A 19,706-nucleotide genomic window follows, 5' to 3' on the forward strand; every position below is an offset into this window, starting at 1 on the left:
GCAAAAACAAAAGCACCAAACTTAATCCATTCCAGAAGTCCGGAAGCATTTGACTTCTGAAATGCTTGAAAACCAAGGTGCAGCTTCTGATTGGTGCAGGTGCCATAGAAACAATAGCTGACAGCCACATCAGACATTCAGCTTCCAAAAAACATCCAATACTGGAACACTTAGACTTCTGGATTTCTGGCGTTTGAGAACCAAGGCGTTTGAGAACCAAGGTGCCACTGTATTACAAATACACACCTTGCAAACACATATTTCAAATACAATTCCATATTGGATTTCCTCCCCCCCCCTGGTTCCTTTTCTACTTTAGTTTTTTAACACTGCATATTCCACTTTACCCAATTTGTAAATTATTCTTCCTTTTATCTTAGTGATGTTTTTAACTGCTTGATTTAAGTTAGTCCTGCTAATGAAATTGTTTGCATGCCAAAACGTTTCAGATATTCTACAAACTTTCCCCATTCTTTAATAATTTTTCCCCTCTTGGTTTTTTTTTTATTACACCTGTCAGTTTTGCCATTTCGGCATAATCCATCAATTTAATTAGCCACTCTTCCTTAGTTCTTTCCACCTCTGGGCAAAAACCATTCTGGGTGCATTTGTGGCATTCAAGAACAAACCCTTCAGAATCTCATTGTTCATAATCCCTAAGAGAAAAGCTTCTGGGTTTTTTTAAACTAAAGGTTATCTTAAATATTTTTTTCAATTCATTACAAATCATTTCCCATAAAGCTTTTGTTCTTTTACACGACTACCACATATGCTAGAAATTACCTTCCCTTTCTTTACACTTCCAGCATGAGTTCGATTTTGATGTGTACATTTTCGCAAGTCTACTAGGAGTTAAATACTATCTATACATCATTTTCATAAAGTTTTTCCCCCCAGCGTGTAACATGCTGTAAATTTTAAATCTACATTCCACAACTTCTCCCACGCAGCCATTTCAATATTATAAGCAATATCTTACTTTGCACTTACTTAACAGGTAAGCGTGAAATTTAGCAAGGCACTGACATACAATATGCAACTATTGATTCAAAAAAGAGGTGCCCAGTTCCAGTTATCAGCTGAAAAAAAAAGAACAATAACAAACGTGTCTTCAGGCACATAAAAGACCAACATTAAAGATGAAAACCTCCTTCAATGGAGGTTTTCAAGCAGAGGTTGCATGGTCAACTGTCATGGATGATCTAGCTGAGATTCTTGCATTGCAGGTGAGACTCGGGGTCCCTTCCAACTCTACAAGTCTATGAGATTTATTTTTATTTTTTTGGCATTAACTTTCATGAGCTACAGCCCATGTTGTCAGGTGCATCTGAAGGTGGGCTCTAGTCCACACAAGCTAATTCCATAGTAAATGTGTTAGTCTTTCAAGTGTCACAAGGCTCTTTATTCTTTCAACCACTGGCCATTAATTATTATTTTTTAAAAAAAACAACCGATGATAATACAGGCCCTTAAATGTAAAGTTCCATTCCTGGTGTGTTTTTAAAATGTTATAAGCAGACATTTCCTAGCCTGGCAATTCCACCTCACCTTCTCATATAATTTCCATACACTGATCACCTCCATATGTCTGGCAGAAGGTAAAATAGCTCATGTGGCTTCATAGTACTGGGGGGGGGGGGGAGGGCCTGCCCTAGGGAATGCAGCAGAAAGATTTCAAAGCTCTCTCCAAACTTATTTGTGCCAATAAAACACATTTCTTCAAGCAGCGTATCTTTCAGAAAGAGAGGAATTGTTGTTGTTTATTCGTTTAGTCGTGTCCGACTCTTCGTGACCCCATGGACCAGAGCACGCCAGGCACTCCTGTCTTCCACTGCCTCCTGCAGTTTGGTCAGACTCATGTTGGTAGCTTCGAGAACACTGTCCAACCATCTTGTCCTCTGTCATCCCCTTCTCCTTGTGCCCTCCATCTTTCCCAGCAAGAGGGTCTTTTCCAGGGCGTCTTCTTTTCTCATGAGGTGGCCAAAGTATTGGCACCTGCTTTGCAGTTATGGGGGATCTCAGGTTCCACTGTCAGGACATTTAGTTGAAAGCCAGGCCTTCAAGTGTAGATGCCCTGCTGCTTGTTTAAGGGCACCAGGCACCATCTTCATCACTGGAGCCATCTTTCACCAGCCAAGAGAGCAAGAAGCTGGTTGCATCACTGCAAGATCCTTCCCCACGTTATCAGGACACATGCACTTATTGAAATCAATCCAATAAAATATCAGAAGGTGTTGCATTGGACACCCCAACTGGTCTTGCAAAATCTACTACATCTACCCTGGAAACTACCCTGGAATCGACTTCATACCAGCCTGTGTTTCTATGTCACAATTCTCTGGTCAAGATATGAAACTGTCACATATTATCCCCATATCAAACGAAGAGAAAGGGCTGGTGCCTCTGGGCTTTGCTTGTGATCATCTGGCAGGATGCAACAGTCTTGGTCTGATCAGGAAAGGCAGCTCATTAATATGGTTTCAGCACTTCTATGAGGTAACGTGTCTGGGAAATGGAAATTTGCCCACAGCCAGCTTTATGGCTGAGTAAAGTCTTCAAGCCCACCACACTTTTCACTATTCCAGAATGTGAAATTGCTCTTTAGTGAGTATTTAATAGCTGCACCGGTTAGTTTCCATATCACTTGCATGTCTTGAAAGGGCCTTTTGTGGATCAAAATGAGGGAATAGAGGGAGATGAAAGAAACAACCTCATCCGATTGCACATTTAATTTGCTTTAGTTCAAATGAACACTTTCATAAAAGCAAGTCTTTCGCCATTTCACTCATTTCGGGTTGTCCATATTTAGCACAGCAGTCTTAAAAGCAGAGGCATTTACTGTGGAATAAAATTCTAGTATGAACATTACAGCACATCCTGGGATATGAGGTAAGCACAGATGCAACTATAACCAGTCTTTTCATTGCCTTTAAATGTAGTTGAGACATTAGGCAGAATGACAGCTTGAGACCCCAAGCCAAAGGTCTGAAACTGGGCGTTTTCTTATTCAACGGGCAGATCTTTAGTGAAATTTATGAAAGCCACAGGCCTGAGGTCTCTGGCGCCAACCTTGATTGTGAGGAAGTGGGATTTTAAAAGGATCAAAATCAAGGTCCTGAATCTTGTGAGATTGTATAACAAGTTGTGTAATGGGTTGGGTTGGGGCCAATCTAGCAAAGAATAATATGCAGGGAAGAAGATCAGGAGAGCCCTGCTGGATCTGACAAAAACCAACCACCTAGTGCAGCATCCTGCTCTCTTACAGTGGTGAGTCAGATGCCTAAGGAAAGTCCACAAACAGAACCTCAGGGCAGGCAACTCCCAGTTTATTCTTTATTCTTGAATGCAGAATTAACTTTACTGCTCCCCTCTGTGTCTCCATGCTGCCTTGCAGCTGAAACAGCCCTGACAGCATCTAACAGAAGACCAACTTTACTGCTAGGAACAGTCTAGAACAGCAGCATAGTGGACTGGCTTGGAACAGCAACGTAACAGGGATAAACCCAGCATTGCAGTACAGTATAATACTGGACATCCGGCAGCCAGCTTTTGGTGTGTGGCTGCGCCACTCCAATCCAGATCTGTACACGACTTGTCTTCTGTGGCACTGACAGAGCTTTTTTCTCTCTCTCCCCTGCAGTCTGCTTCAATCCTCTTCTGCTGATTGCCAAAGGGGTGTTCTCATGAGTGTGAAATTCAAGGAGTGTCAAATCTGTTTTCTCCGTACACAAGGAGTTGAGCTGTATATTTGTACAGTTGTTCACATGTAACGTTCAACAAGTGTACAGCCTGTGTACCTGCTTTCGCAATTATTATTATTGTTATTATTTATTATTTATTATTATTTATACCCTGCCCATCTGGCTGGGTTTCCCCTGCCACTCTGGGCAGCTTCCAACAAATACAAAAATACATTAAAATATCACAGTTTAAAAACTTCCCTAAACAGGGCTGCAATAGTTGAGCTGTGTACACTCTTTCACACAAACTCTTGTGCGAAATTTTGTAAAGGGAGCTAAAATGATTATGAACCATTTCTACCTTCACATTTCCAAATAACATGTGGAACCATAAACTGCATTCTGTTTCCAGTTTTACAGCAAAGCAGGTGGTTTCACCAAAGTATACAGCTGCCTCTCAGCACTGTCATTATAAATGTCTTTTTTTGGTTATTATTACCATTCTGAAAATAAACTAATTAACACTTAACTGAAACACAGATTTGGAATATATTGGGACAATGTCTAGAGCAAGGTGTTATTCAATGTTAAATTTGATGAATCAATATATAAACCCCAAGGTAACATATGTAACTGCTTGCTATGTAAAAAAAAAAAAAGACTGGTGACTTTTGCATCAAATTAAATTGCACTTCTCAAATTTCTGAACTTCTAAAAATTAAACATTAAATGTAAGTGTATATATTAAATTAAGTCTTATATTACTGAATATTTTGAAGTATTCTGTAATCTTAAAATATATGAGGGCATGTTTTATTAGGAATCTAAAGCAATATATATACTGTACGTACAATTCTACAAATAGCAGTTTGTTGTTTTTGCTCTTACACTTACACTTATTCTATTTAGTTATTTCTCTGGCTATACATGACCTTTTTTACACAGTAACACAGAGAATGATAGGCCCTGTCCTGAAGTGTTTAAATCTAAATTTTGATGGTAGCTGAGAATATAAAGCAGAGGGTTTCCAAATGTGCCCAGTGATGTGTAGCTGAATAGTACTGTGCATGAGAATACTGAATACTGACTGTCAATTATGCAGAGAACATTTCCCTAGGGATGAGGAGGAAACTTCAACTAGAACAGTCAGGAGATTTTCCAACGTGTGCTCTCCTCCTACATATCTAAAATAGACTCTCCTGACAGATGTGTTCTGGTACTTGCTGAGATATCAGGTATTTGTGGATTTATGTCTATGGAGGAGGTGGCTTAGCTGCTCATTTTACATCCAAGTAGATTTATATAACACTCACGCCCAGAACCAACCCCAGACATTTTCCAGACTGAAGTGAAATAACAAGGCTAGGCTCTTCCTCGGCTCATCTCCCACTTCTCCCCAGCAAATCCTTACTGCCTGCTTGTTCTTTGGTTGTTTCATCACTTCTACTGAACTGATACTAGATGGGTCAATTTAATATACTTTCTGACCAAAGAATGACAATTTGAACCCATGAAGTAGCTCCCCACATAATATTACCATTAGAAAAATTCAGAATTAATGAGGAATCTGGGTCTGGTACTGCTTTGATTCCTAGCAGTGTAGGCTCAATCTGGAACGTTCTAATAAATGAGTTTAAAGTCCCATACTAAAAGAAAAGAAAAATAACAAATCTGTCTCAGGGTGTAGAAACATTTCTAGATTTGCATAAATGCATATGTTTTACGTGGAAAACACAGTACCAGAATCTGGGTCATGCAAGTGTTTTGTATAACTTTAAAAAGTAGTGTTTGAAAGATAACTCTTTTAGTCTTAGAAGATGACCTGATTTGGAGACTATGGATTGCCTTGCAAAGGTTAATAATAATAATAGTAATAATATATTATTTATACCCCGCCCATCTGGCTGGGTTTCCCCAGCCACTCTGGGCGGCTTCCAACAGAAACATTAAAATACACTATTTTCTTAAACATTAAAAGCCTCCCTAAACAGGGCTGCCTTCAGAGTCTTCTAAAAATCTGGTAGCTGTTTTCCTTTTTGACATCTGATGGGAGGGCGTTCCACAGGGCAGGCGCCACCACCGAGAAGGCCCTCTGCCTTATGAGAGAAGATCCCATGACTGATTGTAGAACTATTGCCTTAAAGAACTGTGGCTGTTAGGCAAAGGTCTGTAGACACAACCAGACAGATATAGCAGCCATCTGAGGATCTGGAAGAAGGAGCCGGTAAAATAAATATGGCTCTATGCAATACTCAAAGCCACATGTACACAGTAGACTTGATTCTGAACTACCGTGTTTCTCATATTATAAGACATGTCTTATATTTACTTTTTCCTCAAAAAAACACACTATGGCTTATTTTCAAGGGATGTCTTATTTTTTTCCTCCTCCTCCTGCCGCGGCCGGCATTGCTGCTGCGCCTATCACTATGTCTTATTTTCGGGGTATGGCTTATATTCCTTGAATGCTTAAAAATCCTGCTATGGCTTATTTTATGGGTATGTCTTAAAATATGAGAAACAGGGTAGTACCCAAGCCTTGTTTGTGATGAGGGGATGTCAATGCCTTTCCAATAAAATGCTGCCTGGATATCATTCCTCAAATGGATAAGCAGCAGGAGAAACTGACCATCACTAATGGAGAAGAGAATCTTCTCAAACCCAATGGTCGAGGCCTGTAGCATCATGGCCATCCCTGAGGACTCTGATGAGGGCAGGGAAGAGGCCATGGAAAAGGACCCTTCCACTCAAGACCCCAACTCAGAGCTGAGCCCTTCCACTATAAATAATAATATCTTTATTACGGTCGTAGACCAGCAGAAAAAGAAAAAGAAAACCAATAGTACATAAAATAGATAGTTCTTGAGTATCATCTTTGAATAATACTGTTTCATAATCCTATTTAAAATTAAAAGTGGGTTAAAATTTAATGAGGGATAGTTCCCTTTAACTATTGTCCGCTGAGAATTAATAGGCGGCTTTATCATTGCTATTGATTGCTGTCACGACGTGTCTTAGTCTTGACGCGTAGTAACAGAATTTAGCTACATTCTTAGTGCACTCTGGGTTAAAATCCGCTCTGGAAGTATTGCAGGCACCCTCTTCCTTGGCTCAGGGTGAGGAGATGGGGACATCCAATGCCTAGGAGGGTGCTTCTACATCAGACGTGTGTGTGTGGCGGAGAGAGGTCCATGGTGCAGCCTCTTGAGGCAACAGTGGCACATCAACAGGCAGGACCAGAACCAGTCCCCATGAAAGAACACCCAGGCTCAGACCAGGAGTTACTGACAAAACAGACAGTCTCCTGAGAAGTTGGACTTTAACTGCCTCTCTTTAATGTGTGGTGGGTAGGCAAGGCCAATTGTTGGGACAATTTGACACTCCTATGCAGTCTCCTGACCCTGGAGTCCTGACTCTGGGCTTTGTCCCTGAACTATGTTTAAGGAATCTTGACACTCCTTCCCTAATTTGACTGATTGCTGCTTCTCTTGTCAGTCTTCTGGGATGGCTTCGTTATTTACCCAAAAAGGTGCACCTGCTATTGTTCTTGGATGGCAGCAGGACATCTAGTTAGAAGGAGCCATGTAAACCTTGAACCTTCATACTTTTAGAATGCAATCAAGTACTTGAAAATCTCTTTCACATCTTTTCATAGCAAATTAGTTAACTATTTTATCAGCAAACACTGTTTTAATGACGTTCACCTAGCTGAGCATTTGAGCAAAGCAGCACAAAGACAGCAAATATTTTAAATTATACAGAAGTAATCATACTTCTTACAGAGTTCCAGTGCTGCTATATTTTATAAAGCCTTGTTTATGGCAAATCTATAGGATCAGTGAAGAACTCATAGACTGACAAAAATAGGTAGCAAATATCAGATTCACCAAACATGGTTTACAGTAGAAATAATTCTGCATGAAGGGTATGTAAAGCTGAAGCCTAGTGCCTCTATATTATTAAATGCTCCAGCAGTACAGGTTCTCTCCCCCCCTTCCCTAATTTTGCTACAAAATTTCATCAGCAAATGAGTAGCTGACCTAATCTAGCCAAGGTATCATTGGCAGCCAACAGTAGACCTCTGAGATGCACACTTGCCACCTTTTCAAATGCCCAATAAAAATCCAAGATTGAATAACATGACAACATCTTTAAATATTGATTGGAGCTTACTAGTCCTTTAATAGTGCTAACCAGGAATTGCTTCAAGCCTCCCTTCTGCAGTGACAAGTAGTTGAGGTTCATCTCATGCTTGGCCTTAAAGATTCAGTTGCTTTGGAATTTGACTTACATTGCAGTTTGGATAGCAGCAAAATGGATTTGAAGACTTTGTTCCATTAGTTGCAAAGGTTTGTTCAATGTCACCCTCTTTACTCTCATAAAGGAGAACTTTGTTTCTTCTTCCTTTCAAAAGTTGTGGGATATAGACCATGTCCCACCCTTTCATTTCACATTTTTGGAGTTTGCATGTAACATCAAACCTGAATGCACACTTACTCTGAAGTGACAGAATTTTTTTCACGAGGGGATAAGACTACCGGTATGTGGCAGAAGACTCTCCTGGGCCTTGGATCTCTGTCTAGGGAATAGAGCAGCCTCTGAAAATATAGACACTGCCATTCCTGATGTTAATTTTGCATGCTTGTATTTGCCACTCTGTTTCAAGGGGGGGGGGGAGCAGGAGAAAGAAAGAACATGAGAAGAGTCAGGGAGGAAATGAAATACATTTGCAGCCTCCAAAGAACAAATAGGAAGATCTGAAGCAACTGCAAAGATTAAAGTCTGCATGTCGAAGCAACAAAAGCTCATTCTAAAGATGTAGCGATCAGACCAAAGAAAGATAAAAGTTCAAAACCAAAACATCACACAGGAATCTGAGCATCATAGCACGGCACTAAAGAAATCTTGGAAAAGAAACCTAGTTTTAAAAGGAATCCCCAAAATAGAAAGAGTTGGTTGGCAGTTTCCTTCTTTGATGTAATTTCACACATACACACAAGTAAGAGATTGGCCTGAAGAGCTGGCTCACATTACAGTTATCCCACAAATATGTTGCTTGTTTTAAAATGTGGTTATGTCATCTATATAAACAAGCATGGGGGGGGGGAGGAGAGCAAGAGAGCACACAGCAAGCACTAGGGCCCCAATATAGCCCAACGAGTCAGCCTGTTTCGCACACCAAGACAAGGGTCTCGGCTACAGCTGGTGATTAGGAAGAGAGAGCCTAACCACAAGGCCCGGTTTAGATGACACACCAAACCAAAGCATGGCTTGGCTTGGTTTGGCATGGCATGGCATGGACCAGCAGCAAAAGGGACTAGCTAAGGCAAAAGGAGCGTATCTGGAAAGCTCCTGTCCAGAAGTGTGCATGTTTCTGCTGTTTGATTTAGCAAGTCCTGCTTTCCATTTGCAGCTGCAAGAAGGGAGGTGCAGAGGAGGGTGTTGGAAGGGATTGCTTCTCCTCTTCACCCTCTCCCCACTGAGTGCCAAGCAAAAGATGGCAAAAGTCCAGCAGGTTCACCCTCCTTCTTTCCCTGCTTCTAGTGAAAAGGTGTCACACCATTTCGCTGTTAAAGCTAACCATCAGAATGACGAGCCCCTGTACTGCCTTCGTAAGTCACAGGATTGTTTGTTAGGTAAAGGTAAAGGGACCCCTGACCATTAGGTCCAGTCGTGACTGACTCTGGGGTTGCGTGCTCATCTCGCATTATTGGCCGAGGGAGCCGGCGTATAGTTTCCAGGTCATGTGGCCAGCATGACAAAGTCGCTTCTGGCGAACCAGAGCAGCACACGGAAACGCCGTTTACCTTCCCGCTGTAGCGGTTCCTATTTATCTACTTGCATTTTGACGTGCTTTCGAACTGCTAGGTTGGCAGGAGCTGGGACCAAGCAACGGGAGCTCACCCTGTCACAGGGATTCGAACCGCTGACCTTCTGATCAGCAAGCCCTAGGCTCAGTGGTTTAACCCACAGGGCCACCTGGTTTGTTAGTTTACCTAATTTATAAATCACTTCCCAAAACAGAATGTCTCCTTGCTGCCTCACTCTTCCTCTTCTCGGCAGTGCCCCTGGTGTTGGGGAGGCAGGTGAGCATCACAGCCCCAGAAAGAAAAGGTCACACACACATACACACACACAGCTGTCTTAGGCACATGTGTGTGCCCAGACCAAGTTCCATGGTGCTGGAAAGTACAGAAATGAAGGTTTAGGTGTTTCAGTGTCACTGTTTAACAACCAGAGATGCAAAGGAGGGCCTATGTCTTTTGGCCCGTGCCTTAACAACTGAGCCAGCAGGTCACAAGGATAGGAAAACTTGCAGCAACCTTTTCACCCATGTTATAATAATGTTATAATTCATGCTTTTGAATTATGGTGCTGGAGGAGACTCTTGAGAGTCCCATGGACTGCAAGAAGATCAAACCTATCCATTCTGAAGGAAATCAGCCCTGAGTGCTCACTGGAAGGACAGGTCGTGAAGCTGAGGCTCCAATACTTTGGCCACCTCATGAGAAGAGAAGACTCCCTGGAAAAGACCCTGATGTTGGGAAGGATTGAGGGCACTAGGAGAAGGGGACGACAGAGGACGAGATGGTTGGACAGTGTTCTCGAAGAGTTTGACCAAACTGCGGGAGTCAGTGGAAGACAGGAGTGCCTGGCGTGCTCTGGTCCATGGGGTCACGAAGAGTCGGACACGACTAAACGACTAAACGACTAAACAACAACAACATAATATGAAGGAGTGCACCTATGCTCAAATTGTATAGAATTGTCATATGGAAGATGGAGCAAGCTTGTTTTCTCCTGCTTCATAGGCTAGGGCCCAAACCAATGGATTCAAGTTATAAGAAAGGAGATTCCATGCCCGTCAACATTCCTCAGATGAAAATAGGGATATTTCTCACTCCAACCCCCCTGACCCTCCTGGACCCCCCCCAATTCCCCCCCACCTGGAGAGCATTTCCTAGCAGAAGAAGGGCAAGAGACCCCCCCCCACTTCACCAACGGGACACAGCATGCACTCCCTCCACTGTCCTGAGAAAACTACTCATTCTCAGCCTAGCCTTCCTCACAGGGTTGGTGTGATGATGAGCAGGGGAGTAAAAGTCTAAGCCAGGGGTCAGCAAACTTTTTCAGCAGGGGGCCGGTTCACTGTCCCTCAGACCTTGTGGGGGCCAAACTAAATTTCGGGGGGAAATATGAATGAATTACTATGCCCCACAAATAACCCAGAGATGCATTTTAAATAAAAGGACACGTTCTACTCATGTAAAAACACCAGGCAGGCCCCACAAATAACCCATAGGTGCATTTTAAATAAAATGACACATTCTACTCATGTAAAAACATGCTGATTCCCGGACCGTCCGCGGGCCAGATTTAGAAGGCGATTGGCCCCTGGGCCTTAGTTTGGGGACCCCTGGTCTAAGCCATCTTGAGCTCTTTGAATGATAGGTGGTGTATAAATGTCAAAATAAAATAAAATACCAGTCCTTGCTGTCCACCCAAATATACTACCATGGTGCATCCCTTGTCGTAGCCACAATTAACCATTGTTTGTGAAATGGATTATTAATATTTTAATGATTTTATACAAAGTGCTTTGTAAAGTTTCCCTGAAAACTTGTAGGGACTCATGGAGTTGTACTGATCTGTCACTTGATAGGAGATTCATATGCAGTTTTGCTAATTTTAATCTAAACTGTGTCCATTTATTGAGGTTCAGGCTGCTTACTCTTTGCTACTTCTCACATATTGGTCATTTGTGGACAATTATGAGCCAGGGTACTTTATTGCAATGAGACTTGAAAGAAAGACTGTGAAAAGAAGAAATGAATATGCAGGGAATCATTTCCCCGTTAATTGTCCTGAAGCAATGTGCATTCAATTGTGTAACAATGGCAGCAACAATAACAAAAAGAACCACACATTTACTCTTCCCAAACATCCTTAAGAGAATTGAGAAATGTTCAATAAACAAATGGGATGAGACAGATGGATTTGAGAAACTTTTGGTTTACACATGAAGAGACTGAGTGTGGTTCACAAGTTCTGGAAGGGTTTGGAAGTCATTCTAAGTGGATGTCCAAAATCTGGCTATCTGCTGGTTCTCCCTTGTTGAACTGTGTCCTGTGTTTTAATGTGTTACAAACTGCTCTGGGAGTTTTCCCTCAAAATTGTAATACGGTATAGAAATTAAATGCATAATAATAATACTACGGTAATTCAGTTTGAGACAAGTTATTGAGACTCAATTAATGTACAGCCCTTGAACTGTACATTATGAAGCTATCTTAAGCACAGTGTTAGAAATCCATTCCGTTTATTGCAGGCATGTCCAAAGTCCGTTTTGGGGGGCCTAATCTGCCCCTTGTGGCAGTTTATTTATTTGGGTCAAATCCTAAAAAAAAGCTCAACAATTTTGGGGTAAAATTGTATAAAAAGCTCAACAACTTCAATCTTAAAAGAAGCACAACAACTTTGGCGGCCCTCACGCATGATATTCACGTCATCAAATCTGGCCCTCTTTGAAAAAAGTTTGGGCACCCCTGGTTTATTGGGAGGGAAGGAAGTTTATTGAGAAACAGCTGGAATCACCTACACCAGATCATAGGTATTTGCTGGAATCCACAGCACGAGGTGTATGCTGTCTCTTTTTCTTCTCCAAGCCCAAGGATATATGCCTCAGGATTATGGTCAATGTGCTGAAGACCACCTTGTTTAAATAAGATTTTGAGTGTGTGCATAGAAATCACCTTAGCTTACCATTAATTCTTATGTCAATTTCCCTGGGAATAGTTTGCAATTACCTTGAGCAGAAAACAAAACAGTCCCTCACACCTGTGACTGTTAGAAACTGCTGACTTTCGGGGCTTAACATTTTCTTTCCTCACTTTACATCCAGCATAAAGAAGAGTTTTGAGAAACTTGGAAGCTTGCTCACAACTTTATGACATTTTGGGTGGTCGTATTGAGCTAATGAACCAAGATGGCTATCTATAATTTATGTGCATTCTGCTGAAAAGTAAGTGTACATTGCATCATATTGCAGCATTAATTGTACTGTGGCTGCTTTGCGGGGGACATTTGGGACAAAATCCTACCGTATTTACATAAAAACTTACTACTGGGCTCCAAATAACAACTTTAGCCTTAACCAAGGACCTGCATGGGCTTACTGAAATGTTTGCCTTTTCCCTCCAAAAGCAACTGAGTATCACATGCAGTATCACAAGGAGTTTTTAAAAAGCTGTCCTAAGTTTCAAAGGGGTGTGTGTGTGTGTGCACGTGTATGCTTGAGGGTGAGAAAAGCTAGTCTTAGAAACCTGTTAGCCTCATGGAACTAGTCATAAGTTATTTGAATCCTGGAAACCTAGATATGTCTTAGCACCTGCTCTTTCCAATAAACAGTCCATGACTCTGAACATCTAAATTCATGCTCTTCATATCACTCCCTCCCATAATATAGGATGGTTCTAATTTGGTACAAGTCTGAGTGAAAGGCAGTCACAAGGATTCAAGAAAAGAGAGGTTGTGGAAACTTTGATCTCTGGCAACCTGAGAAATGGCAGAGCTAATGGCAGACCTTTGAAAACAAGCGACCACAGGAAATTAACATTGGCGGGGATTTAACCCTTCATGAATTAGTCTTAAAAAAAAATGTTTCCAGGCAAGCCTCTTTCCCATTAGTGGAGTTAATTTTGTTGTTGTGTTTTACATCTTTGTTGCCCAGAAATGCAGGTTAGAAATCTTTCAGAAAAATAAACAAATCTATGAAGTTCATCTGCACTTTAACACCTAATAAGTCAGGAAGAAACGAGCTGCTTATACTGAAACCTTTAGCATCAGTTATCTGACAACTGACTGCAAGACAGCTGCTCATGTGTAAAACAGAGTGTGTGTGAGAAAAATATTAGTCAGTAAGATAGGAGAAGGAAAATGGCTTTGCATGTTCCTACACACCCACCTGCTCATTTCACAGTTTATGTTATTAAATTACCCAGCACCCTATGCCTAAGACAAACCTGCTGTGTAGCCAAAGGGCAATATCTTCACATTGTTAGCAGTGTCTGAAAAAGGATTTCCCCCCAACCCTTCTCCAGAGTTAGCCCTGGTAGTTAGAAAATGTCTTGTGGTGCTGCCATGCAAAAGAACCACCGTCCTCATTTGCAGCATATTAATCTCCTGCTCAACAACATCTCTCTGTTAATAGAGAGCACTTACAGCGACTGCTGTGCTCATTTCACTGAGGAAATATTCACAGCGTGCGCATTAGAAGGACAATTAATTATCCAAAGCTTTATTAGCTCGTGTTCTTTATTCTTCCATGTCCCTTGGTAACTAGATATTAATGGCATTGCAGGCACCGCTAGAGCACATTCCTCACTCAGATTGCCAGCCTGATCCTGTACCAAAAGCTGCACAGAGGTAAGCAAGTAGATCAAAGGAATGATAATGCTGGCATAGTGTCGATGAAGCATATTAAGAGTGTTTCAAAGTATTTAATGTATGCTGCCTACTGGAGCATGTGCTTAAACACTCGATTTGATTTATTAATGAAGAACAGAGATTTGGGCACTAATGTGGTTCTTTCGTTGGTTTTGTTGTTGCTTGTTTAGTTTTCCTATTAGATTCAGAGCCAGGATGTTGTAGTGGGGAGCTTTGGGCACTGAGCAGGGAGATACAGATTTGACATCTTTGCTTCAACCTGAAACTCAGTGGGTGGCTGGGTTCAAATTAATATCATCACTCGGATCTAACCTCCCACAGAGGGTTGTTATTGGAATGATCATCTGGTATATCCCATCGGGAGGCTCCATGTAAGGCAAAATGCAAAGGTGGGAAACAAATAACAACCCAAAGCAGAAAGATCACCAGGGTTGCAACTCTACACAAACTCACTTGGCAGCAAGTCCTTACTTCATGGTAAATAGGTATGCATGCTGCACATCCTCCAATGTCCCGTTTGATGTCTAAGCTGATGAGTATTAACGGAAAAAGCAAAAGCAGGAAACCACCGTTCTGGTATAGTTTTCACCAAAACATGTATGAAGTGTATTGAAGCAACACAACAACACTGATATCTCAGTCTGCATGCCAAATAACCATGGGATACACCACCCAAACCCATGGAATAAATGGTCTTTCTTTCTGCTGAGAATTAGGACTTCCACTAAACTCTAGCAGCACAATCCAATGCTTGTTCGCTCGGAAGTTAGTCCTGCTGAGTTCAGGGAGGCTTACTGCCAGGTAAGTCTGCATAAGTGTGCAGCCTAACAGGGCACACCTGTGTATGTCTACTCAGATGTAATTCCCAGTGGATTCCAAGGGACTTGCTCCTAAGTAAAGGATTGTCGGCTAAGATAGTTAGAAATAGTTTTGATGAGACATTGTTCTTGTTAACAGATCAGTTTAAAGCAGCTACTTAAATAATCACAGTCGCAGTTCAATAGATGCATTAAAGTTAATTAGATCATAGCAATCAAGTGTCAATTGGAATTTAGGGGTCTGATGATACAGTGGTAACTCATATTAGAAAGCAAAAGGTAAATTGCCTGCATTCTTATTAGCCATCTTTTCATGGCAAATTAACTAGCATATTCCAAGAACAACAGAGTGTTGCTTTCATAGATATGCACATGCATACACAGGGTTGTTTTAGGATATTTCCGCACACTGATTTCACTCTTAAGTCAAAATACACGTATGTCATTGTTGTCATTTTTTAAATCAGCCTTTAGGTTGCTCAGCCAAGACATGGTGGTGTTGACTGCCTGGCATCAGTTAGTCCCTGAGCAGCTAATGGGCAGGTCCCTCCCATCCTCTCCTTCACCAGCAGTGGACCTACCCCAAGGTTTATCAAGCTCCAGTTGCAAAACTTAGGCTGCAGTCCAAACCCACCTGCCTGTGAGTAAGTCCCACTGAATTCAATAGGCTTTACTTCTGAGTAGGCCTGGTTAGGAGTGTGCTGCTACTTGGTCCCTGAGACTTTGCTGGACTTTCCCTTTATAAGCAAACTAGTGGAAACAAGGGCACACATCTTCCCCATTGAAATTGGGAAACTGGAAGACCCCACCTTCTCCTTTCACTGCCACAACTTGCACGAAGGCCGCCCATAGCCATAGACACAAGCGCTTTCTTTTCTGCATTATGGGAAATAAGCTATGCACCTCGCTTCCCTATCTGAAGCCAGAGTGATCTTCTCCCCTATTACAAAATAATAACGAGCTGATTTTTTTATTTTTATATCGATTCCTTATGATGGAGCAATTCTGTCTTCTTCCCACCCGTGGACCAAATGCAAGTGCGAGGTAAACCTCCCACGGCACGCAGCCCTTGCGCTTTTCAAGCCCTGGGAGGAGGAGGGGGGAGTTGGAGCAGGGAGGGGTGTGACTAGGGGCCTGAACTTGCAATAGCAGCTTAACTGCTGCGTGCAAGATTCTGCACGACGATGTTGTTCTGCGGGGTGCGGAGAAGTTAAGGATCACGTGCCAGTGTCCTCTCTCTCCATTGTCGCTCTTGCGCTCAGATCCGAGCCATGCGGGCGACGTGTCCACACACCACAGAAGTACACGGGTCTGAAACGCAGTACTGTTTGTACAGTATATAATCCTCGCGCGCACCTCTCCAGTACTGCGTTTTTGCGCTTCCTCCTTTTCCTGGCAAACGCCCCCCTCCCCCGGCAACCCCGCTTCGGCTCGGCACCCGACTGTCAGACTTGCGCCCCTGAATATGCCTGGCGACGGCTTAACTCTTCCCTGCTCGCCACCATCCCAGCCGAAGTCAGGCGCCGAGAGAGAGAGCGCTAGGAAGCCTCGGCAGTCAGCCACAAACGATCAATGCAATGGGGAAAGCAATGCAGAAAGGGGGTGAGGGGGAGATAGGAATGTTGGGGACCCTGCACTGGCTGGAAGTCCGAGGGAATCCACTACGATCCAGTGGCAGCCAGCAGCGTTCTCCGCGGAGAGCCCCAGCTGGTTCTCCCGCCCCGGCGCGCTTTAGTGCCCGGGCGAACTCGCTCCTCTTTGTCTGCCCGAGCAGAACTACGAGACCAGATACCTGGGAGGAGGAGGCTGGTTTTGGCCCCGCCGAGCAAGGAGCAACCTCAGGGGAAAGGGGGAAACGGCAGGAGCGGGAACCACCAGCAGGAAAGATTAAAAAGAGGAGGAGGGGGAAAGGAGCAGGCTTACCTTTGTAGGATAATTTGAGGCGCGGCACGTTGTCCTTCTTGGCATGTTGGCAGCGTGCGCTTTCTGCTAGTAGAAATACTCCCCAGACAAGGCAAGCCGCCCGGCGGGTGCAGCCCATGCTGCAGAAGAGCACCGGATAGTCCTCCCCCCCGGCGCTCCCTTCTGGTCTCCTGGGTGTAGGGAGTTTTTTTTGGGGGGGGGGCGGGCGATGGGTCCACGCAGAAGTTCAAAGCGATCTAAAAACTGAGAGGTAACAGGTGACCCGGATCAGTTTCGTTCAGGAGCGCAGGGTGATCCAAAAACCTCATGGCCAGGTTTGTAACATCTCCTCCTTCTGTTAAGTCACCGGAGCGGAAGGGGACACGCACAGACACACATGGGGGGGGGACACACAGACACACACACAAAACAATTCGCAACGATTCGACACCCTCACCCCGCGCATGCAAACACTCGCGGCGTGGAAGGAGAGGGATGGCGAGCCAAGGGCGCAGCGGCTGCGAGAGAGGCGCAACCGGTGCAGCAGGGCAAAAGCGAAAAGGGGACCAGAGTGGCGGCTTCTTGGCGCTTTCCCCCGCCAACCTCTCTCGTCTTCAAAAAAGAAGAATCATAACCAAAGCCGTGCTCGGCGGTCGCCTTGTGCCCCGAGCCAATCCCGCTCTCGTGCTCCCCTCCGGCTTCAGTTGCAGGCAGCAGGAATGCCAAACGGGGGCAGAGAGAGACGCAGCAGCAGCAGCACTGAGTTTTCCTGCGCACATGGAGAGGGAGAGATGACACAGGAATCTGCAGAGTTTCTCTCTCTCTCTCTCCCCTCCTCCCTTCCCCTTCTTTTCAACCCAACACTCTCTCCAGAGTGTCTGACAATGGGAGAACAAGCACAGCACAGCCCACTTCCCTTCCTCCTGCTGTCACCAAACACACATGCAAAAAACATCGAGCCAAGGATTTGCGGAGGGACCAGTTTGGGAAAAGGCAGGGAGCAATAAATTTCGCCATCAAATGCGCGAGCTTTCTCTCCCACTGCCGTTTCTCCCTCCCCTATCTTAAAGAAAAGTTTCTTCCCCCCCCCCGGTGTTAGTCCTTGACTCTTTCTACTGTCATAAATAATCCATCTGAACGATAGTGTAATTTTGTTTTTACTCCGTTGCTGATAACAAAGGGGGGGGGGGGAAGAGTTAGAGAGCAGCCTTCCATCATCATAACTTTACTACCGGAGTTTAATTTAGAAGTCTTGTTAAGAAACCTTCCTCCCCTCCTCCCCAAGAACCTCCAAGCCAGCAAGAGACATTCCTAGTAAAAAAAAGAAGACGACGTCCTCCTCAAGACACATATAAGCCCAATGAGACTTGTAAATTATGCAGGGAATTCTCTCAAGATCTCTCCCCCCCCCATCTTAAATTAAAAATATCAATTTGTCCCTCCCTTTTGGGAGGCTCTGGCTTCATGAAGCAATCTATTAGTGAACTTGCTCCCCTCTCTCAAGGGGCAAAGGAAGGTCCAATATATGTGCACATTTCAACATTCATTTGAATTCATCATGGATTCAGTTTTGTCAAGATTTTGAAAATATTTGTTTGATATCTATTTATGCTGATGTCTATTAATGAAATATTGTTAACACGTCCTCATCAGGGCACATATTCTCAACGAATCATTATTACTGAGAGTCAATGTGGAGGAGTGGTTCGATGAGTATCACACCAGGGCTGGAGAAGCTTAAGTTCAAATCTCCATTCAGCCATGAAGCTCGTTCCATGTGAATCTTGGATAGCCTTCAACTAGTCACTGTGAATGATATTAAACTATGTTTTACTCAGAGTAAGGTCACTGAACTTAATATATGTTCAAATTGCTACTTTTCCCACTTTCAGTGTGTGCTCCCACTGCATATTCATACGACTTCAGCCACAATCCATATAAATAATGTCGTTACTTGACAAATACTGCTGTCTGACGTGTTTCTTCTCCAATTTAAGCCACATTCTCTTTGTACTTAAGAATGGTGCAAACATTTGATAATGAAGTTTTATTAAAATTTTACAATACAATAAAAGAGACTCAAACTGAAACAAAGAATAACAAAAAGAAGAAGGGAGGGAGGGAGGGAGGGAGGAAGAGAAATAGAAAAATACAAGATTCTCTCTCACATGTGCATCCCAACTTTTGTCCCATACAGAAAAAAAATATGTCTCCTCCCAGCTGTCACCTGGGAGCATCCCTTTCTTCTCCCAGCCTCTTACCCTGTGAAGAACTCTGACACAAGGTTCTTCAAACTGCCCATCACCTTCTCTGTGCCATTCTTACCCAAAGACAACATGAAAGAATATTAAGAACGGTGCAAACACTTGAGACAACCATCGCTCATGCACAGATGACAGCTTCATGAAATAGGCGTCCTGGGGTGTGTGGGTTGCAGGGCTGGCGAAACCAAAAAGGTTATTTGCATCAGGTGAAGGCCTCCCTGTTCCTTCTCGGTGAAATTGAGTTTTCTCAGACTGAACCAATGAAACTGTTTGGACCGTGTGTCCATTGGCAAAGTCAGCAGTGGGAAGATCAGAGAGCAGGCTGCAGTGCCTTCTTCCACGCATGTCTCTGCACTGATTCCCCCCCCCCCAAGAAGCAGTGGATATCAACCTTACAGCACCAGAAGCTCCCCCTTCTGGCAAACCACTGCAGGGTGGTGCAGGGAGGAAGCTGTCAGAGACTCCTATTCGAACCTCCCAGCATTTTAGAGGATAACTTAATGAAGACATCTGGTGTCTGGAAGAAAGCCTCATGCAGACATGCTCATACAGAATGTTCTATTTTTGCATTCCCAGATTTTCCAGATCCTTCACAG

The 19,706-nt window shown here is 43.4% G+C and overlaps 1 protein-coding gene across 1 annotated transcript in view; it reads right to left on the reverse strand.

The window, feature by feature from the left end:
* SEMA3A (semaphorin 3A) overlaps positions 1–17,754 on the reverse strand; it is a 196,935-nt gene extending 179,181 nt beyond the window's left edge. Inside the window, exon 1 of the mRNA XM_035137741.3 lies at positions 16,868–17,754. Within this exon, the coding sequence (XP_034993632.1) occupies positions 16,868–16,985 (118 nt within the window). The 5' untranslated portion in view covers positions 16,986–17,754. The remainder of the gene's footprint in view (positions 1–16,867) is intronic.
* Positions 17,755–19,706: the final 1,952 nt, after the last annotated feature.

The sequence above is a fragment of the Zootoca vivipara genome, chromosome 5 (assembly GCF_965207765.1).
Source record: "Zootoca vivipara chromosome 5, rZooViv2.hap1.1, whole genome shotgun sequence".
Classification (NCBI taxonomy): domain Eukaryota; kingdom Metazoa; phylum Chordata; class Lepidosauria; order Squamata; family Lacertidae; genus Zootoca; species Zootoca vivipara.